The sequence below is a fragment of the Rhinatrema bivittatum genome, chromosome 4, assembly GCF_901001135.1.
Source record: "Rhinatrema bivittatum chromosome 4, aRhiBiv1.1, whole genome shotgun sequence".
NCBI lineage: Eukaryota > Metazoa > Chordata > Amphibia > Gymnophiona > Rhinatrematidae > Rhinatrema > Rhinatrema bivittatum.
In genome coordinates, this window is record NC_042618.1 from 182,675,514 (window position 1) to 182,701,204 (window position 25,691).

At 47.8% G+C, this 25,691-nt stretch overlaps 1 protein-coding gene across 6 annotated transcripts in view; it reads right to left on the reverse strand.

The window, feature by feature from the left end:
* Positions 1 to 25,691, reverse strand: part of CEP112 (centrosomal protein 112) — a 1,022,051-nt gene that overhangs the window by 723,299 nt on the left and 273,061 nt on the right. For all 6 annotated transcript variants that reach the window (XM_029599329.1, XM_029599330.1, XM_029599331.1 and 3 more), the window contains one exon: positions 746 to 900. In XM_029599329.1, coding sequence (XP_029455189.1) covers positions 746 to 900 — 155 coding nt within the window. The remainder of the gene's footprint in view (positions 1 to 745; positions 901 to 25,691) is intronic.

A 25,691-nucleotide genomic window follows, 5' to 3' on the forward strand; every position in this document is an offset into this window, starting at 1 on the left:
GGCCAGCAAATCTTCACTAGAGACCACTGTTCTTTCCGTAGGTCTCATGTGGAATGCGAAAGTGGCCCCCAACCCCCGACGCTCATACCTAATCCCCACCCCGAGTTAGTAGGTGGCCCTCCCATAGGGGTTAAAATACCTGTCTAGGGCATAAGCACTATAGTAAGGCTCTCTCTCTCTCTCTCCCTCTCTCTCTCTCTCTCTCTCTCTCTCTCTCTCTCTCTCTCTCTCTCTCTCTCTCTCTCTCTCTCTCTCTCTCTCTCTCTCTCTCTCTCTCTCTCATCTCTCTCTCTCTCTCTCATGGCCCTCTCTCTCTCGCTCTCTCTCTCTCTCTCTCTCTCTCCCTCCCTCCCTCCCTCCCTCCCTCCCTCCGAAACGGGCTGTCCGGGACTATCGTGGACCGCAATGATTGAAGTGCAAAAACCGGCAAATATCGTGCACTGCAATGAAACACCGAAAGAATCATCGCACACTGGGAAAACATCGCGTGCGGTGCTAATGTTTTCGCGAATGGCGAAAACATCGCCGCACGCGATGTTTCCCCACTGCACGAAAGAAGCCTCATTTGCATTGGTAACGCCCCCTAATGCGTTACCAATGCGATATTGGAAAATGAGGCCCTATGTGAACTTGTATACATTGTCAGTGCTTTCTTTTATGAATGTTTTCCAGAGTCTTGGGAAAAGAGGAACTGCGACGGTTTAACTGGCATAGTGAGAGATAAAAAATTATTAGAATACTGTACCTCGCCCTTGCTTCCTGTAGTTCAGAGCAGGTTGTCTGATAGTTTTTTTCTACTTCTGTCTTTTCTTGAGAAAGTTTCTGGCGTTGTAAATTACTGTTCTCTGCCTCTAGAGTCAGTTGCTGTACCCGGGCCTCCAGATCTCTCACCATCTGGTTCTGTGAAAACAGGTCATCGTTAAGAAACCCCTTAATAGCCGATACCCTTTTCTATTGTTATTACACAGTCTACAGCAATTGTAAATCGCTTGTGGTCTAGAGACATGAACCACAAAAGCAAAGCTACCATTAGCATTAACATTCAATTCCATAATAGAGCAAAATTTGAAAAGGGGGCAATATTACTGGTAAATTTAAAAATTGTGACATAAGATTTCTATTAAAATAATAACTTTACCAACAAGGAGGCCAGTTTAAAAAAAAAATCCTATATTTGATAATATAATAAAGTAAAATCCAGGCCTTGTTTCGAGTAGTAATTTATCCTAGCCAAAAAACCCTAACTATCTGATGGATTGTAACATTACCAAGCTCAATAGTAAGGGAAAGTACTCATTTATTATTTATTTATTCTTGATATCCTGCCAGTCCCTTAAACCTCATAGCAAGTTACAATATTAATACTGCAAAATATATTAGAACCATACAAGGTAAATATACTCAAAAAGAATCAGTAAAAATAGAATCCAAGTCATTTTCTAAGCAATTTTCATAGGTTAAAAACAGTCCTTACCTTTATTTATTTACTTGCGGATTTTTCTATACCGATATTCATTTAGTGAAAAACATCACATCGGTTTACATTTAACAAGAAAGATAATAATGGCACATTGTAAGTGCAATTATAGGGGATACAAGGAAATATTAAAATAGACTAGTAATTAAGGTAGTCAAGGATATTAAATAACTAATAATTGTAGCACTCTGAAAGGGTATGATAGTAATGGTGATCAAGGCTATTAAACATACAAGGTATTGAATTGCTGCCTTGCCATTGGTTGCCTTACTGGAGCGCCAGGGCTTTGGCACAATACGAGTCAGTCAGGAACTAGCAGCGAAGCAAGCGGCAGATTTCTGCTTTTGCTCCGCGGCGATTCCAGATTTTTTTCGGCGGTTTTTGGTGCATTTTTGTGTTTTTTCTAGTCTGCGCAGCATTTTTGTTTGAGGGTGATGAAGTGCGCGAAGGTCTAACCGGCCCCCCCTCTTTTGGAGGCAGTGACTGGCCATCGCCCAGCGGCTGACAGCGTTTCCCCTCGGGGCCCGGGCCCTGCCCCTCCACCCCAGCCTCAAGTGGTAAGTGGATCTCGGCCCGGGGCCTCGCCGCGGACGACCACCCCACGGGTCTGCCTCCCTCCCGGCCCAGCTTCACCTGCGCTTTGGCCTTCCCCCTCCCTCTCTTCCAACTTGGGGGATGCCCCGGGTTTTGCCCCTGCTGCTACCTCTGGCCCTCCTTCCCTTACCTCTTCACCGCCGGGAGCGGTAGTGGAGATTTCCCTTAACGCCTAAGGAGGCAAATTTTTTTTCCGCCTGCACCTTCCTCCGGCCCCGCCCATGCAACACACGGCGCCCCTGCAATCCTGGAGTTCCTGGTCAGCGCAGGCGACATGATAACCCCAGGCATCGAGGCAGGGGGCAAACAGCGTCAGGGCTCTCGCTGGGAGCAAAGGCCCGGCTCCTCTACGGCGGCCCTGCGAGGGGTTGGTAAAGGCAAGGCTCCCCCACCTAGTAGGAGGAGCAATGTGCACAGGGGCAGAAAGGCACCCATAAATGGAGGGCAGCCAGGCCCTAGGCCTCTAGCTGCCTCCGGGGTTCCGCGAAAACGGAAGCCAGTTAGTGTTGAGGGAGGGCGGGGAAAGCAGGCAGTCAGGAGGCCAGCACCGGGGGGCTCATGGCCCATGGTATGGCGGCGGGCCCATGTAGATTGCCTCGCTTCAGCGGGGAAGTCCCAACAGTGGGAAGGCATGGGGCGCTAGGGGGCCCTACAGTTGCACTGATCGCAGATATATTGGGGCAATATGTGGGGACCTGCTTCGGGTCAAGCCCCCATTCCGTGGGGGGGGGGAGGGCGGCTGGAGTATGGGGGTGGTAGGGGGTTGGCCTCCAGAGTTCAGGGGTGAGTTTGGGGAGGAGCATTTTTCAGCAGGCAGATGGCATTTGGCTGAGCAAGGGGACGAGGAGTGGGCTAGTGGGCAGGAACACTCACTTCTGGCCTCGGGTGTGCTGGGCAAGGGGATTCGGGGCAAAGGTGCAGTGACCAGTAGGGGGGCAGAGTGGAGGCAGATTCTTTTCCAGATGCGGTGGAGGAGGTGTTGCCAGGAACATCGAGACAAGAGGCCTGGAGAGAACGAGAGTTCCCAGCGGGGCAAGAGGTCGATTTTCCAAGAAGGGCTTTGGCGGCGGGACATCCAGCAGAAGTTCCGGGCAGCAATGCAGCGGGTGCAGGAGCAGGTAAGATGGCAGGGGGCGAGGAGCACGAGTCTAGGGGGTCAGCTAGGAAGAAAAAGAGGACGAGGTTTAGTAGTTCTTCTAGTTCGTCTTCGTCGTCCTCGAGTTCGGGAGAGTCAGGGCCGGGTCAGCGCACAGTGTAAGCAGAGGGTCCGAAACAAGACATGGGACATCCGGCATTGGCATCCTTAACCGAATTGTGGGAGGAGGTGCCGAAGCGCCTAGTTAGGCGGATTCGCAAAAGTAAATTTGTGAATATTTTAAAATTATTAAAGAGTCGATGGGGGGGGGGGGTGGGAGAAAGGATAAAAAGAAAGCCAAGAAGAAGAATAAAAGGGATGGCTCTGGGCCAAAAATTTCTAAAAATATATTCAATTGGGTACGGGGTTTCTTAAGATTGGCTAGCGTGGTAGGGCACTTTGACCCGACCCAATATTGTGCTTTGCTATCCTACGCGGACAGCATACTGGGTGCATTCAAAGATTACGAAGGTTGGGCTTGGCTCAACTATGATGAAAAGTTTTGCGATAAAATGGCGGGGAATAGATTTATGTCCTGAGGCACTCAGGATATTCATTTGTGGTTAACTCAGATGACGAACAAGGGGGTCAGTGCAGCCAAAAGTGCAGGGGTTGGGGGAGGAGCGGGCGGTAACTCAGGGTATGGGGCCATCGGTGGTAAGGGTGGTTCCTTGCGTGGGCCAGGAACAGTTAGGAACCTTCAGCCAGGTAGTAAACTATCGGGGGGCGAGTCTGACATCTGTTGGAGATTCAACAAGCTCACATGACTGTTTCCCGAGTGCAAGTTCAGGCATGCGTGCACTTCTTGTGGAGGAGCGCATCCTGCCACAAAGTGCTCGCAGGGGCAGAATACCGCCCTTACTAAAAGTGGAAAATTATAAGGTCCTGGAACAGAAGTCAGATTCACCGGTAGTTGTCTCCATGTTAAAGGAGTGGTTACGGTGCTATCCGGATGCAGCTGCAGCTATTTTGTTGAGTGTTGGTTTTAGTGTGGGATTTAGTATCCCGTATGAGGATCCAGGGGGCGGGGGGCTAGCGAGGAACGCTAGGTTTGCTTATCGATTGGCGGACATCGCCAGGGAAAAGTTGCGTTCAGAGATTCAGTTGGGGAGGGTGACGGGGCCTTTTGATACTCGGCCTTTCGAATGGATGCATTTGTCTCCGCTGGCGGTCATTCCAAAGAAGGTGTCGAAAAAGTTTCAGTTGATTCTGAACTTATCGTATCTGGAGGGATCGTCCGTCAATGACTTTATTCCGTGCCGAGAGTGTACGGTGAAATATGCGTCTTTTGACGAGGCCGTAGCTTTAGTGCGTGATGCGGGATCTGGGGCTTTACTAGCCAAGGTGGACATAGAATCAGCGTTCCGGCTCTTACCCATTAACTCGCTGAGCTTTCCACTGTTAGCTTTCTATTTTGAAGGGGGATATTTCGTGGATTGTTGTTTGTCAATGGGCTGCACGATTTCCTGGGCATTATTCGAGGCGTTTAGTACATTCATACAATGGGTCACGATGCAACATAACAGTTGCAAAGCTATGTTACACTATTTAGATGATTTTCTGTTCGTGGGACCTAGCAGGTCAAGTGTCTGTCAGGATAGTTGGATGGTTTTCTGGAGGTAACCCGGTCATTAGGAGTGCCCACTGTGCGGGAAAAGTTGGAGGGTCTGGTTACTACTCTTACCTTCTTAGGGACTGAACTGGATTCGGTGGGAATGGTGTCCCATTTGCCGTTAGATAAAGTCGTTCAGTTGAAGGAATTGGTGAGGCTGGTTCTAAGGTTGACTAAAGTGACTTTGAAGCAAATGCAGTCACTGATTGGTTCGCTTAATTTTGCATGCCGAGTGATTCCAATGGGTCGTTGCATTTATTCGTCAGCTTTCGGCAAACACTGTGGGAGTAAAGGCAGGGCATCATTTTATTAGGGTGACTCGAGCAGTGAAGGAGGAACTGGAGGTCTGGGAGGGTTTTTTAGACTCTTTCAATGGAGTATGCATGATGCAAGAGGCGGAGGTATCCAATGAGGAATTGGAGTTGTATTAGGATGCGGCCGGGGCGATTGGTTTTGGTGTGTATTTTCAGGGGCAGTGGTGTGCGGAGCAGAGGCCCAAGGATTGGGAGGCGGAAGGGATCACAAGGAATATCATATTCTTTGAGCTGTTCCCTATAATAGTAGCGCTTGCCCTTTGGGGGAATAGACTTCAGAACAAAATGGTGGTTTTCTGGTGTGACAACTTGGGGGTCGTTCAAGTGATCAACAAGCAGTTCGCTAGGTGTCCATGAGTGTCGGTGTTGTTGAGGGACCTGGTATTCCTATGTTTGCATTGGAATGTGACTATCATGGCTAGGCATGTCCCTGGGTAGCCTGAACCTGATTGCGATGCTCTTTCTTGTTTCAAGTGGGACATCTTCAGGTCGTTGGCGCCGCAGGTGAGTTTGATGGGAGAACCATTGCCGGAGCATCTATGGCAACTCGGCAGGAGGACATGTGGAGCTTGATTCGACAATCCATGGAACCGGCTACTTGGAAATCTTACTTGGTGGGCAGGGGAGTGGTGTCTTGCTTTTTGCAGAATTTGGGATGGAAGGGGGGGGGGCAGTTCGCGAATGTGATGTGGTCCAGTTTATTTTGTGGACTAAGTGGTCAGGTTATTCGCTGGCATCCGTGCGTTGTCAGTTGGCGGGTTTTTCCTTTTTTCAGAAATTGGGTGGTTGGGGAAATCCAGTCAGAAGTTTCTTGGTTAAGCGGGTGTTGGGTGGATGGTGGAGGGGAAGAGCGGAGGAAGGGGATAAATGGCGACCCATCAGGTATACAGACCTGTTGCGGATAGCGGAGCAATTGGCGGAGGTTTGCTGGTCCCAGTATGAGTTATTGCTGTTTAGAGCAACATTCTCATTGGCTTTTTTCGGAGCCATGAGGGTCAGCGAGTTGGTAGCCAGATCCAAGGGGAGCGCTTACGGGGTGGGGCTGCAGGCTCAAGACGTATGGGTTTCCGAGCATAGGGTGATTCTGTGCATTCGCAAATCTAAGATGGATCAAAAGGGCAAAGGGCATTGGATTTCGTTGTTGCAGGCGCATGATGAGCTGGCGTGCCCGGTGTGTGGCTCTCAAGCGTTTGTACGAGTGAGGCCGGAAGTCCAGGGCTCTTTTTTCGTGCACGAAGATGGTTCACCGTTGACCATTTTTCAGTTTTCACAGGTTTTAAAAAGGGTGGTGGAGGGATTAGGTTGGGATGCGGAGCACTATACGCCGCATTCTTTCCACATTGGAGTAGCAACCACCGCTGTGGAGTTAGGGTGGTCCGTACGGTGGATTCAATCAATCGGGCGCTGGAAATCTGAGGCCTATCGGTCATATGTTCGGAAGCACTTAACTTAGAGGTCTGCGGGGGAGGGGTAATTTTGCCAGTGGCTAATTGGGTTCTTTTCTTTGCAGAAACTGAAGGGGTACCATGCAATCGGGAATGTGTCTGGGTCGTGGACCATTCCTTCGTTCATTGGGCGCAGTGGAGGGCAGCGAAGAATTCTTACGGAGGACACGAACTTAGATACCCAAAAGTGGACAGTTCACTGGTTCAGTAGGCAGGGCATGCATTGGGGGGAGTTGCTCTCTTTCCTGCAGGGGCTGGTTAAAATTTTGGGTGTTCCACGGCTTATGATTATTCATTTGGGTGGAAATGATATCAGGAAACTGTCGTGGCGGGAATAAGTAGCGCACATGAGAAAAGACTTGGCAAGTATTATAAATGGGATGCCAGGTACGAGAGTGGGTTGGTCAGACATTATTGTGCGGATTCGGCATCATACGGAGCCATTGTGGCGCAAGGGTGTTAAAAAATGGAACTGCCAAATTGGTAAATGGCTGATAAAAAAGGCGGTTTCAGGGTAAGGCATGATTGGTCGTGGGAAGTACTGGTAGATTTATTTCGGGGTGATGGGGTACATCTTTCAGACATTGGCCTTGACTTATTTAACAATGCTCTGCAGGAAGGATTTGAGCAACAAATGTAATAGGTTTAGGGCCGCAGTGGAGGAACAAAGACAGCCATAGGTTGCCTTTGTTTGTGGCGGAAAACCCGAGCCCTACGTGGTAATGTGTTGTATTGTATTGTAAAAGACATTGGAGGGGGGGTGAATCTTGTGTAGTTTGGGACTCTACACGGGAAGGCCTACGAGCAAGGGGGGGGTCGATGCTCAGGCCGTGCGTTTGCCCTCGCTGGGGCAGCAGCAGGGTAAGAGATGGGGGAGCGTCAACGTAGTCTTACCACTGGGACGCGGTGGTAAGTGAAGAGGGGCAAGAAGGAGGGGAAGGGGAAATGTGTTTTGGTGTTTATGTATAATAAGTTCTAGGGGCTCGGGTTATGTTTTGTAATAAACTGCAGCGTTATTTTAAAGCCATACAGATGTTTCTGTGTTTTGTATGGGGGGATGGGGGGGTAATTGGGAGCGAGCTGCAGGTCTTGCTTCCCTGTGTTATTGCATGTGTGTGAGACATACTCATTCAATAGTATTAGAGTGGTTCTGGTATGTGATGGTAAAGTATCAATAAAATCCACTGTGATATTAAAACCCCTAGCAGTCTCTTCAAATTTCAATATTCTATGACACCACTCTGAGGAAAGGGGAGAGGAGGAAACTGCAGGGTCAGAGGATTAGGTATTATGGCAGAGTCAGCCCAGTCTGAGAGAAGTACAAGCAGTACTAGTAGCAGTGAGAAAAAAAGACAGCCCTGTCCCTAAACTCCATATGTGTGACAGAAACATTTTTGCAGACACTGTCAGGGATAGCCCTAGAAAGACAGAGATTGAGTTTTGGAACTGGCAAGCCACTTACTACTCTAGTCAGTAGTGTCTTAACTTCTAGTGAGGAGTTTGGGGGAGGTAGAAGATACTGACAGCACTGAGAATTACCCCCAGGAAGAGCAGGCAGTGCAGGCAGAGTGTGTGAGTGATGCCCCTGGGCTTTTACTTCATGGTCAACCCTGAACCTCAACTCTAGTGCCAGCAGCAGCAGCTCCCAAGCATACAGAGAGCAGATCACACAAGACATCCCTTGTGTGGGGACAATTTAAAGTTAGGGATGACATATGTTTTGTTCAGGGTACTCACTACAGTAGGGTCATTAGTAGAGGGAAGGAACTGGGGCATCTGACAAGTGCTGGTATATAGTACCTCTTAAAGAAACACCACTCACTAGCACTGGAATCGGGGAGGGCAGCAGTACTAGCCTGGGGATCCCCTTTCCTAATAAAAGTCAAAGCCTTAACAAAGGGGTTGAAAAGGGGAAGACTCTTAACCAAGCTGAGCCCATGGCCCCTTCCACTAGTCAGGTGGCAAGCCAGCAGCTCCCTGCAATGCATCTGCAGTTGCAAATCACATTGAGAAAATGGGGTGGTATTCTGTATCACTGTCTCGGGGCAAGAAGACAACATCCAAAGTAGTGAAGAGGTGCATCAGGGAAATGACTGCCCTAGATGGTCAGCCCCTGCAGAGAACCTAGGCTTTAAGTGTCTGCTCCACCTCTTAGTCCCCAATTACAAAGTGCCCTCCAAGACTACATTTCGTAGGCAGGTTTTCCTCACCCTGTACAATCAATGCTGTACTCTTAAGCATGTTCAGCTGGCTAAAGCAGAAGAAAGTAGCATGCATTTCACCAGCAACATCTGGACCAGTGTGAACACTATGCACATCCACCTCCCCCTGAAGGCCAGTGGGAGCTGGCTGTTGTGACCGTCGCTGCTAGACGTCCTCACTCCGCCCTCTTTACCTCTGTGGCGACTCCCTCCAGGTCTGATGGATGGCTGGCTGCCGCAGCGTCTCCATGCCATCTCCCTCCGGCGTCCCCGGACGGGCTCGACGTTGCAGATCCGCCATGTTGCCTGAAGATCTAGGGCGCGCGTGCTCTGATTGAAGTACCAGCAAGAGCGCGAACCTCAGGGGAGTCCCCCTGAGATGACGTCATCCACTTCCAGTATTTAAAGGTCTCTATTTCGCTATCTAACTGAGTTAGCAAGGGGATTGCTTCGGCTATGCTCCAAAGCTACTCTGCCTCCTCAGACTTACCAGAGGTACCCGCTCCTTGGGGGCCTCGCTCTTTTCTTTACTTTCAGATTACAGATAGGAACCGGTACTCGCTCCTCGAGGGCCCATGTTCCTGGACACTCTGAAGATTCTCTACTGCCTGGAAGCTATCGCTGCTACAAACAATTGTGAGTTACCATCGCTCTCTCAGAGCTTTCCCTGGAACCAGGTACTCGCTCCTCGAGGGCCTAAACCTTTCCAGCTCCTGAGCTTCCTTGAGACCTTATGTGAGATTTGTCATCTAGTTCTGTTTATGAACTCTGCCTACTCACTTTCTACAGTTTCTCAACAGCTCAGTCATCCTGGGATCGCTGTTCTAGTACCTGAGGGACTACAGCCCTGCCGGGCATATCAGCTCACTACTGCCACCTCTGGTGGTTTCAAAAACCTGTTTAATAAAAGAACTAATGTGTGTCTGTCTCCATACTCAAGCCTAGCCGGTGGTCCCTCTCGGGATATCCTCCCGGGGGCGTGGTCATCTGCCATCGGCCCAGGCATCCACCCACAACTATATCAGATTCATTACAGATTGCTACTCCTTAGCAAGACGATATCTAAGACACTACAAGACTGCTGACTCCACCTTCCTTAGGAGCCAATTACATCAGATTGCTAACTCCGCAGTCTAAATAACCGCAGATTTACATCACTGGCCAAAACACAGGCAGGCAGCAGCTCTAGTGGTGACCAGCATCAGGGTGCAGGTGGGCCGTGCTACACTCCCAGGTGATGGATAGCAAGCATTCCTCATGCAATATCCTTACAGACATAAAAAAGATGTTAGAAAACTGGCAGCTAGACCAGAGAGGCAAGCGACTTTATGCAGGCTTTTTTGTGACAGACAGTGGGAAAAATATGATAATGGCAGAGGAAGATAAAAGCTATCTGTTGTGTTTGAGGCATTGTGGACCCTTGGTCGCAATGGAGATGACTCCACCCACGGATAGGTGCCCTGTGAGAAACCACTGCGATAGGCTGACACAGTTAACAGACACAGAATGTATAGAGTCTTTATTGTACTACTGTAATTAGAAGGAAATGCAGGAAGGTAAGGCACTGATCCACGAGGTGCCAAAAAGCTCATCAGGATCAGAAGTATAGTCTCATCCAGATGTTCACGATAGGCAGGAGCCCGCAGTGCGAGTAACCCCGCGGCTGGTGGGTGGAGTTGGAGCGTCAGTTAGTAGAGATACTCACAGACTGAAAGCATCTTCCTGATGGTACAATGGTGGGACCAAAGGTCCATGGTGCAAGATATGAAGTAGATAGGCCCTCGAGGAGCAAGAACCCAGTGGTCCAATATCCTGGAATGAAATAAGAGAAAGACCCCTGAGGAGCAGTTGTCTAAGTTAGTGAGGACCCCGAAGGGAAGTTGGAAGCGAGAGACCCCAGAGGAGCGGGTGTCTAGAGCTTCTGCTGAAGCGAGGCCCTTAGCGAAGGAAGCATCTAAGCTGGCAGCTTAAAGCAGGCAGAGTAGCAAAGCGAAGTCTTTGCTAACTCAAATTGGTAGTGGAAGCGGAGGCTAGTTATACCCGGAGGTACTAACGTCATGCGGTGGGGCCGCCCCCGAGGTTCCCGCCATGATGTGTATTTGAGCATCAGAGATGTGCGCGCTCGCGCCCTAGGTGGCCACGAGAATGAGCATGGCGGACAGGGTCGCCCATGCTGGTCTGAGAACGCCGAGGCCCGCAGCATTCAGAACTAGAGACAGCCATCTTGCCCAAAGAGAGGTAAAGGGGAGAGAAAGAGGTAAGGCAGAGTGGTCGCAGCCGTCTGCGACCAACGGACTCAACAGTACCCCCCTTCAAAGGGTCCTCTCCATGGGTGTGCCAGATGGAATTGGCGCAGCATCTCCTTGTCTGTAATATTGGCCCGTGGTTCCCAGGAGGTTTCCTCTGGGCCATAGTTCTCCCAAGAGATGAGGTACTCCCATGTCTTGCATCTTTTACGTACATCAAGGATGTCGTCTACGGCATATTCAATGTCATCCTCTGTGTCCAGGCTGGTGGATTCTGGTTCCTTTCTGGAGAACTTGGAGAGTATCACTGGCTTTAGTAGAGATACATGAAATGCATTGTGTATCTTCATTGATGGAGGCAGTTTGAGACTGTATGTTAAATTTCCTAATTGCCGAAGGATGGCGAAAGGTCCCACAAAGCGAGGAGCAAATCTTGCAGAAGGGAGCTTGAGTCAGAGGTATTTTGTGCTTAACCAGACCTTGTCGCCTGGCTGGAACTGAGGTGCCTTTTGGTGATGGGCATCATAGGTCCTCTTTGCCTTTTGTCCTGCTTTAAAAAGGAGCTCCTGACTCGGGTCAGCTGCTGGGCTGTGCGGCACAGAGGAGCTGATTAGAGGCGGGACCGGAAGCGGCCAATATCAGCGGCCCCCTGGCTCTCCTACCTTGAGGGCGAGCAGGAGCGGAGAGAGAAGCCCCGAGTGTGTCATCGCGGAGGTCGGAGGCAGGACGGTAACCCGAGTCAGCTGCTGGGCTGTGCGGCACAGAGGAGCTGATTAGAGGCGGGACCGGAAGCGGCCAATATCAGCGGCCAGCGTGCGGCGCGTAGCAGAGCCGGCGCGTCGCTAAAGCCGCACGCGCTCAAGGGGCGCGCGCAGACAACGGGCTTTGCCGGGCTTCGCCAGAGTCGCCGGAGTGCCAAGGTCAAGTAAGAACTGTAATTGGATTTACCTCTCTCCAACTATGCTCCTTGCTCATAACCCTTGATATATTTATAAATAGATTCTACTAAGAGTGTGTTAGCTATTTCTTGCTATCCTTTGATATGCCTCCGAAGCGGAAAGGGAGAATAAGAACCTATCCTCCCTTACCAATGCCGTCCCCTATACAGCAAGAAATTTCAAGCTATATGCTCTTCCCTATACCCGCATTAAAGGGAGCTGAAGAATCTGGTGCGCCAGTAGTTTTGGGGAAATCTATTGAGCCTGCAGAGGAAGCGTCCCTTAGCCCTCACATCGGGCTAGCACCACAGCAGAGGGTTTTGGAAGGGTTAATAGAACCTGCTTCGGAAAATTTTGAGTTAACATCTGAAAGATTGCAGTTTGATGCAATTAAAGTCCAAAATGAAATAGAAACAGACACAGCTGCCTCTAGAATTTTAAAAGGGGCAGCAGTGGACGTTTCTGCTTTGGTCCCAATAGGAGTTAAAGACTCTTTCCCAAATCCAAAGCAGGGTGAAATCCCAACCAAACCAGCTGTAGTAACGATGGATACGTTATGGGACATGATGGCTGGTATGATGGGGAAAATTCAAAATCTGGAAAGAAAAATGAATTCAATGTGCGAAGGAAATCAACAAGATTGTCTGGGAATACAGAAACAGATAAAGGACTCCAATGAAAGAATTAAAGTTTTGGAACTCCAAGAGAAGAAAAACTCAGAAATTAGACAAGCTTCAGTTAAAGATAAAGAATATTTATCTCGTAGAGTTGAAATGTTAGAAAATAATTCTAAAAGATTTAATCTAAGAATTCTAAATTTTCCTCGTAAAGTAGGAGAAGAACCTCTGATTACTTTTAAAAAGTTTCTTGTTGGGCAACTCGGTTTTTCTGAGGATAGAGCTCCAACTATAAATAATTGCAGTTTTCTTCCTCCTACAAGAAATGTGGCAAGATCAGAATTATTTCAAGGTAATTTGTCTAATTTTCTAGAGGATTCTTCCTTGGAAGTAATTAACTGGGGTACATTGCTAGTAACTTTTTACTCCTTTTTGGATGTTAATTCTGTTATGAAGAAATACTTTAGCAAATACCCAGTTAAATTTCATGACAAGGATGTTAAAATCTTTCCTGACTTGGCTGTGACCACCCAACAAAGGCGCAAAGCCTTTTTGAATTTTCGCCAAGAGGTTCTTTCATTAGGTTTTTCTTTTACCCTTCGCTTTCCTTGCAAGTGTATTATAAAAAAACAGGAACTTACATATTTATTTTTCGCTCCAGATCAATTAAGGAATTTCTTAACTCAGAATAGGATGCCTACCTCATCCCCACTATCCATGTAATGATAAATATTGGGTATAGTCACAGTATGAATCAATCTTGATTATGATTTATTCTTATATTCCCCTTTAAAAAGATAATTATCAAGGAATAGGAACCCTCCATTTGATTGATACTAATGGTTTATTTCCTAAATGTAATAACTGAAAAAATTTGATGATTGGTATAAATGACCATGTTTTTCTGTATACAAATAATATGATTGTATCTATTATTTGAAAAGCTATAAATAAAGGTAAAAAAAAAAAAAAAAGGAGCTCCTTCGTTTGTCTCCAAAGCTGGGATAATTCTGCAGTGGTAGCCTGGGCAGCAGGAGAGGCTACTGTCAATGGAGTAGTGGAGGTAAAGGTTGTCTCCCATAGACAAGTTGGAAAGGGGAAGACCCCGTTGAAGAAACTGAATGGGAATTGATGGCAAATTCTGCCCAAGGCAGTAATTCAGCCCAGTCGTTCTGTCTAGAGTTGACATAGGGTCGTCCTATTCATCCTCTCAGTCTGACCGTTAGACTGAGGTTGGTAGGCAGAGGTTAGATCTAAAGCGATGTCAAACTTCTGACATAATGCTCTCCAAAACTTTGCAGTAAATTGCACTCCTCTGTCGGATAGTATATGTTTGGGCATCCCGTGAAGATGGAAGATGTGCTTTATGAAGAGTTTAGCTAATACAGTGCCCATTTCAACAGTCTTTTTCTTAAACTTCTGGCCACCACCGTCTTCCCAGCAGGTACCGTGTGGGTGGCTGTGAGAACCACTCTTACAAGGTCGATTATATAACGGGGTTCATCTGGCTCGTCCTGAGGTGAGAAGGAGATCGATAAGGCATCAGCCCGGGTGTTCTTTTCTCCTGGACGGTATTTCAGAAGGAAATCGAACCTGTTGAAAAACAAGGACCAACTTGCCTGACGGTGGTTGAGTTGTTGAGCATGTCGAAGATACTCTAGATTCTTGTGATCGGTGTATACTATTTGGTGTTGTGCGCTTTCTAGTCAGGGACGCCACTCTTCAAAAGCCAGTTTAATCGCGAGAAGCTCCTTGTCTCCTATCCTATAGTTTCTCTCTGAAGGCGAGAATTGCCTAGAAAAGAAGGAGCAAGGATGCAGCACACTGGATTCGCTGTACTGACTTACAGCCGCCCCCACACCAACGTCGGATGTGTCAAACTCCACGATGAAAGGACGGTGTGGGTCAGGGTGGCGGAGACATGGCTTCTTTTGAAAAGCCTCTTTGAGCATCATGAAGGCCGAGATGGCTTCAGGAGACCAATTGGAAGGATTGGCACCCTTCTTGGTCATAGCAGTTAGAGGGACTGTCAAAGATGAGTAGTTTTTAATGAAGGATCGGTAGTAATTGGTAAAACCTAAGATGCGACGTAATGCCGTCAGGCCTGTGGGTTGAGGCCAATCCTGGATACTCTCAAGTTTCTTGGGGTCCATTTGAAAATCGTTCTTCGAAACGATATACCCCAGGAAGGGTACAGCTTCTTTGTGAAATTCGCAATTCTCAAGCTTTGCGTAATGGCGGTACTCAAGCAGGCATCTTAGGACTTTCTTAACATCCTCCTGATGACTTTGCAGATCCTGAGAAAAGATCAGTATATCATCAAGATATACTACTACGCATTGATACAGTAAGTCCCGTAAGATGTTGTTCATCATATTTTGAAAGACTGCAGGTGCGTTACTTAAATTGAAAGGCATGACGAGGTATTCAAAGTGTCCATCACGGGTGTTAAAAGCAGTCTTCCATTCGTCTCCTTCTTGAATACGCACCAAGTTGTAAGCTCCTTTTAGGTCCAATTTGGAGAATATTTTGGCCCCTTGGAGTCTATCAAACAGTTCAGATATTAAGGGCAGGGGGTACCTGACCTTGATGGTAATCTCATTCAGACCCCTGTAGTCGATGCAGGGGCATAAGGTGCCATCCTTTTTCCCTACGAAAAAGAAGCCTACACCAACAGGGGATTTGGACAGTCTGATAAATCCCTTTTATAGATTTTCCTGTATGTAGGTAGACATAGCTTTGGTCTCAGCTACAGAAAGAGGGTAGACTCTTTCTTTGGGAAGTTCAGAGTTTGGCTTCAGATTTATGGCACAATCAAACTCTCTGTGTGGAGGAAGCACATCAGCTGCTTGCTTAGAGAAAACATCCTGAAAGGAGGCGTATTGTGGCGGTAAGCCAGGTAATGGAATGGTAGGCATGCAGATGAGCAGTGAAACTTCAGCAAGACTGTGGGAAATATAAGCTTTGCCAGCAGGCCAATTTGGGGTTTAAACACTAACTTCCCTGACCTTTGCCTGAATAAAAGCATCACTTGTGCTTAAGTCTCTGCCTGGGAAAGGATACCTGACTTCATGTATTTCTCTGGCTTGTGCTTGGCCCTGAATTCCTGGGGGAGGGGCTGGGTGTTCCCTAGTCAGAGGCAGGACAAAGTCAGGAGGTATAGATTTCAGCAGCCAATGAGATGATCCGTGCACACCCCCTGAGCCAAAGCCAATAGTGTAGGGACTCGTCTGTTGCTATGGGGAAAGTAGCCAATCATGTAATGATACATCATCTGCCTTTGTATGAATGTACAATAAAAGGAAGAGCCTCGTGAGGGCTCAGCCCTTCTCTCTTCCTGCCTGCCATGAAAGCTGCCTCAAGTGTGTTCTATGCCTCCATATTCAACACAAGACACCGACCATGACAGTCTGGTCCCCACCGGGACAGTTCCAAGGTAGCCCAATTAAATTGTGGCATATGGTCTTGAAGCCACGGCAGACCCAACACCACCGGATGCATGACTTTTTCCAACACTAGAAAGGAAATTGATTCTGAGTGTAGGGCTCTAGTGCGCAGGCCAGTGGCCTGGGTGATCAATGAAACTTCTCCAGGAAGTGGTTCTCCATGGATGGATGACAATAGCAGAGGCTTATCTATTGGTGTAGTAGGAATCCTCAGGTGTTCGACCAAGCGCTTTAGAATAAAATTACCTCCGGCACCGGAATCAATGAGAGCGAGAGTCTGAAACTCGAGACCTCCGCAAAGCAGGGATACAGGTAAAGATAATGGAGAAGTAGGAGAGGTAAGGCCCAGGAGAAGTCCTCCTGCAGATCCCAGGCCCGTCAGTTTCCCGGACAAATGGGACAGGTTTGAACTGCGTGGCTCGATTGGCCACAGTACATGCACAGGCCCATGCGCTTGCGGTAACATCTCTCCTTAGAGGTCAAGTGGCTTCAGCCTAGTTGCATAGGCACTTCCTCCTCTAGGGGTGCAGACGACAAGCTGGAAGTAATAGGCACAGGTTTTGGACGGTTAGCCCCCACTGTAGACTTCTGTGGACTCTTAGCCTCTTGAGTACGATCGCGGATACAGCGGTCAATTCTCCCTGCTTGTTCCATCAGGGACTCACGGGATTCAGGCAAATCGCAAGCTACTAGTTCGTCCTTTATGCGAGAGTTGAGACCCTCCATGAATATGGCACATAGGCATCCAGTGTCTCAATGTAGTTCAGATGCTAGAGTCTTAAATTCGATGGCAAAGTCTATATGTGGCTTGTTACCTTGCTGAAGGTTGAGCAAGGCGGATCAAGTGATGGTCTGGCAAGCCGGATCATCAAACACAGACTTTAAAAGTTGTAGAAATCCTGATAGGTCATTCAGGATAGGATCTTCACGTTCCCATAGAGGTGAAGTCCAGGCCAGGGCTCGTCCTTCAAGGAACGACAGGATGTAGGTGGTCTTTGAAGACTCTGTGGGAAAGAGAGTAGGCTGTAAAGCAAAATGTATGCTACACTGATTGATGAATCCTCTGCACATCTTGACTTCACCCGTAAAGCCGGTAGGTGTAGATAAGGGCACAGTGGTCTTAAGGGTTACCACTGGTGACAGCAACCCCTACACAGGAGGAGCTGAGGAGCTCAGTTGAGCGTGTAACTGATTGAAGACAGTAGCAAGGTTCTCCAAAGACTTTGTTGTTCTGTAATCCGCTGGGCTAGGCCAAGAATGGCCTGCAGGGCTGCGAGCTGAGCAGAGTCCATTGAGTTAGCAATCAGTTGTGTTTGAGGCATTGTGGACCCTTGGTCGCAAAGAATATGACTCCACCCACGGGGAGGAGCCCCATGGGGAACCACTGCGATAGGCTGACACAGTTAACAGACACAGAATGGACAGAGTCTTTATTGTACTGCTGTAATTAGAAGGTAATGCAGGAAGGTACGGCACTGATCCATGAGGTGCCAATACGCTCAGCAGCTCAGAAGTATAGTCTCACCCAGATGTTCACAATAGGCAGGAGCCCGCAGTGCGTGTAATGCCATGGCTGGTGGGTGGAGTTGGAGCGTCGGTTCGTAGAGATACTCACAGAGTGAAGGCATCTTCCTGATGGTAGAATGGTGGGACCGAAGGCCCTTGGTGCAGGATATGAAGTAGATAGGTCCTCAAGGAGCGAGTACCCAGTAGTCCAATATCCTGGAATGAAATAAGAGAGAGACCCCGAGGAGCGGTTGTCTAGAGCTTCTGCTGGAGCGAGGCCCTTAGCGAAGGAATCTTCTAAGCTGGCAGCTTAGAGGAGGCAAAGTAGCGAAGCAAAGTCTTTGCTAACTCAAACTGGTAGCGGAAGCAGAGGCTAGTTATACCAGGAGGTACTGACATCATGCAGTGGGGCCGCCCCCGAGGTTCCCACCATGATGTGTATTTGAGCATCAGAGATGTGCGTGCTCGCGCCCTAGGAGGCCACAGGCATGAGCATGGTGGTTGGGGACGCCCATGCTGTTCTGAGAATGCCGAGGCCCGCAGCACTCAGCACCGGAGACAGCCATCTTGCCCAAAGAGAGGGAAAGGGGAGAGAAAGAGGTAAGGCAGAGCGGTCGCAGCTGTCTGCAACCGATGGATGCAACACTATCAGGGGATCTATTGCTTGCACACTTGCTGCACCTAGCAGTGAGGGATACCCTGGGGCTGGGGCACAAAGATCACGGGATTCCAGTCCTGAAGGACCTGATAGAGAGCTGCAGGAAAATAATAGGCCATTTTCATGGTAGCACGAAGGCAGCTTCTCTGTGATAGGCAGCAAGAATTTGGGATGTAACTGATTCAAGTTTTCTGTAAGATTGATTATTATAATTCACTTTATTTGGGTCTATCTATAAAAATGTTTAAGAGCCTTATACATGATTCAAAATGCAGAAGCATGACTGAGTATGGGGGTGAAATATAGGGAACATATTAACCCTGACTTGAAATTGCTTCATTGGCTTCATGTCCAATTTAGAATGCAGTTTAAAATTCTTGCTTTTATTCATAAGATAATGTATAGTGATATATATTTTTTGAGTAGATTTAGAGACATCTGGGTATATCCAAATTTTTTGTCCCAGGTAAAGAGAGGATCTTTTACAAAGAAACAATTTTAATATATTGTCTCTATCTGAAGACAATATAAATTTAACCATCAAGGTTCCCCTCTTTTCAATCTGGGATTCATAAGATGTTTCCAGCAACTCTGAAACATTTAACGGTTCTACTTCAGATGGTTGATTTTTAGGTGCTCCATTTTTTATACCAGGTAAAAAATAAACTTTTGATAAAGATGGTAACACATCAATAGGTATTTGTAGAATTTCTTGAAGATAGTTTTTAAATTGTTCCCCTGGCGATATCATCTTACATTTGGGAAAATTCAAAATTCTTAAGTTAGTATATCTCACTGAATTTTCTAGATTCTCAACCTTTTTACTCAGCATCGTCTCTCCCTGTATCAAAGAATTTTGCACTTTTTTTATTTCTGTAATATCTGTATCCAGTTTTCCCATTTTTTCAGTGTGTTGATTCAGCACATGTTGCTTACCTGTAACAGGTGTTCTCACAGGACAGCAGGATATTAGTCCTCACATATGGGTAACATCTCAGGATGGAGCCCAATCACGGAACACTTTTGTCAAAGTTTCCAGAACTTTGACTAACCCCTACTGGGCATGCCCAGCATGGCACTAACCCTGCAGCCAGCAGGGGTCCCCCTTCAGTTTTATTTAAAAGCTACAGGAAGTGCCAAAAAATAAAATAATAAAACGAAACCTGCCCAACACCGCGGGGTGGCGGGCGGGTTTCGTGAGGACTAACATCCTGCTGTCCTGTGAGAACACCTGTTACATGTAAGCAACATTTGCTTTCTCACAGGACAAGCAGGATGGTAGTCCTCACATATTTATTTATTTATTTTATTTATTTATACGCTTTTATATACCGAAGTTTAGCTAGAGGCCTTCACTCCGGTTTACAGTTAAAACAACGAATTACAATTGAGAAAAACAGCTGGTATAACAACATAACTGGTGTAACTCTAGGGAAGAAAAGATTAAAACAGTGGATGCAAACGGTTAAAACTAACAGCTTATATATCAACAGCATGGGTATATTGTCAGTTGTACAGAGATTAATTATTCGTAGTATTGTTTAGCTGTCCTTAATGGAATGCGTTTTCATTTGTGGTGTGAATGTTTAGCCGATTGCGTCTTTGAAGGCTTGTCTAAAGAGCCATGTCTTGAGTGCTTTTTTGAATATATGGGTGAGTACCGAGCTGAAGATATCCAAATATGCACCAAATGTACCCAAAGATGTGGCACAGGCAGAACAACTGGGGGTGGAATTTGGTAGAGGGTATCCTGAACCCCACCGGGCAGGCGGAAGGGTGTTGGTACGTCACGTTGTAAACAGGTTACGAAGGACAAACTGGCCAAAGATGGAATCTTGTCTTCCGGCTTTGTCCAAGCAATAGTGGGCTGCAAAGGTGTGGAAAGAATTCCAGGTGGCAGCCCTGCAAATGTCAGGAAGCGGCACCGAGAGTAGGTGTGCTACTGAAGTCGCCACGGCCCTCACAGAGTGTGCTTTAACACGGTCTTGAAATGGAATGCCTGCTTGCTGATAGCAAAAGGATATGCAGTCCGCCACAGGCTGCCCTAATTTGTTAGGATGGAAAGAGACGAACAATTGAGTGTTCTTCCTGTGGGCAGCTGTACGGTATAGACAGAAGGCTAGAGCCCATTTACAGTCAAGGGTATGCAGAGCCTGCTCTCCTGGATTGGAATGGGGCCTGGGAAAAAAGGTAGGTAGTATGATGGATTGATTGAGGTGAAATTCCGAAACTACCTTAGGAAGGAATTTAGGGTGAGTGCGGAGTATTGCCTGGTCCTGCAGAAGTTTAGTGTAAGGTGGATAGGTAACTAGGACCTGTAATTCACTAACTCTGCGAGCTGAAGTGATTGCCAAAAGGAAAATCACTTTCCATGTGAGATATCGAAGGTCACAGGAGTGAAGAGGCTCAAATGGGTGATTTCATGAGCCGACCCAAAACTAGATTAAGGTCCCAAGAAGGGGGCCGGAGGATGCAGTGGAGGCTTGAGGTGAAGCAAGCCCTTCAGAAAATGTGTTACAATAGGTTGTACTGAGATAGGAACATCCCCGACACCTTTATGGAAGGCGGCTACCACACTGACATGCATTCTGATGGAAGACGTTTTTAGACCTGACTCTGATTAGTGCCAGAGATAGTCCAAAAACGTCGTGATTGGACAGGTAAAGGGGTCAAGGGACTGAGAAGAGCACCATGACGTAAACCTGGTCCATTTGTAAGAGTAAGATTTTCTATTGGAAGGCTTCTGCGAAGCAATCAGGACACGGGAAACTGGTTCAGAAAGGTTAAGTGGCTGAAGGATTAACCTTTCAACATTCATGCCGTCAGGGACAAAGCTTGAAGATTTGGGTGGCGGAGGCACCCGTCGTTTTGAGTGATCAGAAGCGGGTCCCTTCCCAGGGGAATGTGCCTGCAAATGGAGAGATCCTGGAAACCACACCTGGCGTGGCCAGTGAGGTGCAATCAGGATCATGGTACCCTTGTCCTGGCGTAACTTCACGAGAGTCTTCGAGAGAAGAGAAAGTGGAGGGAATGCATAAAGTAGACCGGTTGCCCACGAGAGGGAGAATGCGTCTCTGGGCTGAGAGTGTTTGCTGCGAATGAGAGAGCAGAAGTTCTCTACTTTGTGATTCTGAGCAGATGCAAAGAAGTATATCTGAGGATATCCCCATTGTTGGAAGATGGAGTTCGCTACTGAGGGGTTGAGAGACCACTCGTGAGATTGAAAAATGCGACTCAGCTTGTCTGCTAACACATTGTCCACTCCTGGCAACCAGGTGGCCCTGAGGTACATTGAATGGGAGAGAGCTTCCGCCCATATCTGCACAGCTTCCTGACACAGAAGGAAGGAGCCCATGTCCCCTTGTTTGTTGATGTACCACATGCCCACATGGTTGTCCGTCTGGATCAGGATGACTTGATTCGAGAGGTGATCCTGAAATGCTCTGAGAGCATATCTGATTGCTCGAAGCTCCAGGAAATTTATTTGGTATTTGGCTTCCTCTGGAGACCAAGATCCTTGTGTCTGCAGATTGGCCACATGGGCTCCCCATCCGAGGTTGGAAGCATCGTGGTGAGAGTTATTTGAGGGTCTGGAGCCTGGAAGGGCAAGCCTTGGAGGAGATTGTTCTGATTTTTCAACCAGGCAAGAGACTGACGGAGTGAGTCAGTTACGTGGACAATGGTCGACAGGGGCTGAATGCTTTGAGTTCATTGTGACCGTAGAGTCCACTGCATGACTCTCATGGCCAAATGAGCCATTGGTGTGACTTGAACTGAGGACGCCATGTGTCCCAGGAGGATGAGGAAGTGGCGTGCAGTCGCGGAGTGCTGGGACTGTAGCTGGTGTGCAAGAGACACGAGAGTGAGAGCTCGCTGTCGAGGCAGAAATGCCTTTGCCTGCAAGGTGTCCAAGTCTGCCCCAATGAACAATAAGGTTTGAGATGGGACTAAGTAGGATTTGTCGAAGTTGACGAGAAATCCTAATGAAATTAGAGTGTGTAAGGGTAGAATGAGGGACAATTGAGCAGCTTGCTGAGTGGGAGCCCTGATTAAACAATCGTCTAGATAGGGGTAGACGTGAACGTCCTGAGTTCCTAGGAAGGCTGCAACCACTGCGAGGCATTTCGTGAAGACTCGTGGCGCAGAAGCTAGGCCGAATGGAAGCACTCAGTATTGATAGTGCTTGGGGCCTACTAGAAACCTCAGGTATTTGCGATGAGATGGAGTTATCACAATATGAGTGTATACATCTTGGAGGTCTAGAGAGCAGAGCCAGTCTCCTCTTTGTAAGAGAGGAAGAAGCGAGCCTAAGGTTACCATCTTGAATTTCTCTCGCTGGAGGTACTTGTTGAGGGCCCGTAGGTCCAGAATAGGACGAACGCCTCCCGATTTTTTGGGGATTAGAAAGTACCGGAAATAGAACCCTAGGCCATGCTGAGAGTAGGGTACAGGTTCTATTGCCCTGGACTGGAGGAGGAGGGAGACCTCCTGTTCCAGAAGGATGGAGTGATCAGATGTTCTCCACGTTGGCAGAGGTGGGGAATCTGGTGGCACGGAGAGAAAGTTCAGATGGTAACCCTGGGCAATTATCGCCAGTACTCATTGGTCTGAGGTGATTGAGTGCTATATGTTGTTGAAATGGCACAGTCGGCCTCCCACTGGTATGTGAGGCAATAGTGGCTGGCTGCTGCTCTCTAGGTGGAAGTCAAAAACCTGAAGCAGGACCTGGTTGAGGAGCTGCTTGCGGCTTTTGTTTCTGTGTCTGATGAGACTGGGCTTTTTGAAAAGGTCTCATGGCATGGGATCTGGTTGGTGGCAGCTAGGACTTCTTTGGCCGGAAGGAGGACTTCTTAGAGTCCTTTCGGAAGGGCTGTTTTGAACAGTAGTCAGAAGGTATCAGAGAGAGCTGTCTGAGAGTCTCATGATGGTCCTTAAGTTCCGCCACTGTCCTTTGTATCTGTTCCCCAAAAAGGTTATCTCCTACACAGGGTAGGTCAGATAACCTGTCTTGTACCTCAGGACGAAGGTCGGAAGACTTGAGCCAGGCCCATCTCCTTGCCGAAATAGCTGCTGCAGATACTCTGGTAGCAGTATCAAAGATATCATAGGATGATCTGATCTCATGCTTGTCTGCCTCAAAACTCTTGTTTACTAGGGTTTGAAGCTGATCTTGGAATTGTTGAGGCAGGGTATCTGTCAAATCTTGTATCTGCTTAAAAATGACCCTATTATATTGGGTCATATAGAGCTGATAAGCAGCAATCTGGGAGATGAGCATTGAGCCTTGGAATACTCGGCGGCCAATGGCATCTAGAAACTTCTGTTCCTTGCCAGGGGGAAAAGAAGGGTGAGGCTTTGATCTCTTTGCTCTTTTTGCTCTTTTTTGTGCAGATTCAACAACTACAGACTGGTGATCCAATTGAGTTTTCTGAAAGCTTGGAGCTGCCTGCACCAAATAGGTAGTGTCAGCTTTTCTATGCACTGGAGCACTGGAGCAATGGAGCCAGGATGTTCCCAGGTCTTCTTGAGGAGATCCAGAAGAACCTGGTGGATAGGGATGGAAATTATTTCCTTGGGAGCATCCAAGAATTGGAGAAACTCCATCATCTGATGTCTGTCATCCTGTTCTGTCTGCAATTGGAAAGGAACCAATTCAGACATTTCCTTCACAAAATTTATAAAAAAGAGGTCCTCTGGAGGAGAACGCTTTCTACTTTCAGTGGGTGAATGTAGTGAAGGTAACTCATCGGTGTCTGGGGAGGAATCATCAGTCCAGGTGTCGTAGGGTTCAGCACCTGTCCCTCTAGGAACTAGAGGGGGACGGGTTGGTGAGATACCTGAAGGTCCTGGTCTAGGCTCCGAAGGAATCGGAGGAATTATCGGAGGCACCGATGAAGGCATCGAAGGCACCGGCACAGGCATCAAGGGTATCAATGGATGGCTCGGTGGCGCCGACGGATGTATTGGCACCGATGGTTGGATCAATGGTGAGGGACGTATCGGCATCAATGGCTGAGGCAGAACTCCCGATGGAGGGATGCGGAACGGTGTTTCTCCTCCCAATGACAATGTAAGCGGGGAGGGCACAGGAGCCATCGGAGACCCGGGGTCCATCGGTGGAAAAGCAGCAATGAGCGCTTCCATCCTGGAAAGCAGCGGTGCCAACGCTGCCGGAATTGGGTCGGTGGATGGTTCCGCAATCGGTACCTTGTCGGTGCCGGAGGAACCTGGAGTCGTTGCATCGCCTTGTTGATGGCCTCCTGAACCATCCGGTCCAGTTCTTCTTGGAGACCTGGAGCAAGCAGCCCCGGCTCCGGAACAGAAGAATGAAGCAGAGGCATAGCCGGAGGGACCACCGTTAAAGGCGGAGTCGCAGCTCCTGATCCCCTGTCGGGTGAGGGTTGCCTCGGTGACCCGGTCGCCGAAAATAAGAAAACAAATACAAGTTTCTCATCCCACCCTCTCTCTTTTCTGGTTCTTTGCCTTAGTCTTTTGTTGTACATCTCTATGATTCTAGCTTAGTTCTCCCACCCTGCTTCTCTCTTGTTTTGTCGTCAAAATCAAATGTAAAAAAATAAAGAAATAAATAAAAGTTTCTCCTCCCACCCTACCTCTTTCCTGGCTTTAAGCCTTTTAGTCTAAATCTTTACTGCATTTGCTCTCTCATGGTGCCTTGAAGAACACCTGCCACTATAGGTACCATTTAACCACTTTGTGGTGCCTAGGGAAATTCATGCCCTTGTTGGTGATGCCTTCAGGGTTTTTATGCCTCTGTGCTGTTTGCAATACCCCACTGGCACTCTGCGCCTTGGGGGTTTTCATGCATCTCTACTGTTTGCAATACCTTGTTCACACTTTGCACCTTGGGGTTTTCATGCTTCTGGCTGTTTGTGATATCTCACCTGCACTCTATGCCTCGAGGGTTTTAATGCCTCTTTGCTGTTTGTGATATCCCCACCCTATATGACTTGGGGATTTTTGATGCCACTGTCTTTCTGTCTCATTCTGTATACTGTTGTCTTGTCTTCTACTCTGCACCTACTATTGACTTCAGAGGCAGATTGCAGTGAATACCACCCTGAACCTTGTCTATATCTTCTCTGTCTCACAGTTTGTATGTGCGTACAAGGAATCAGCACACTTATACAGTGCATGAGAAACATTTTTGCACACACTGTAAGAGTCGCTGAATGTAGTAATGTATTGTACAACTATAGTATATTACATAGGCTAGCTAGCCAGTAAACAGTGTGTGCAGCTGCCAAACATTCTAACTCTGCTTGCTAAGCAGTTTCACTCTTCTTGCTGCACTTCTTGAAACCTACTGTTTGTGATTTTAATCTCCAACACTCCTGCTGTAGCTGCTACTGCTCCAAGCCACTCTTGATACCTTTAGATGGTTGTGCCTCTGCTCCAGCTGTCTTCAAGGTTTTTTTTCAAATCCCCTTCCCTTACAGTAATTGCCAACTATTGGTCTTGCCAAGGAAATACGACGCTTCTCG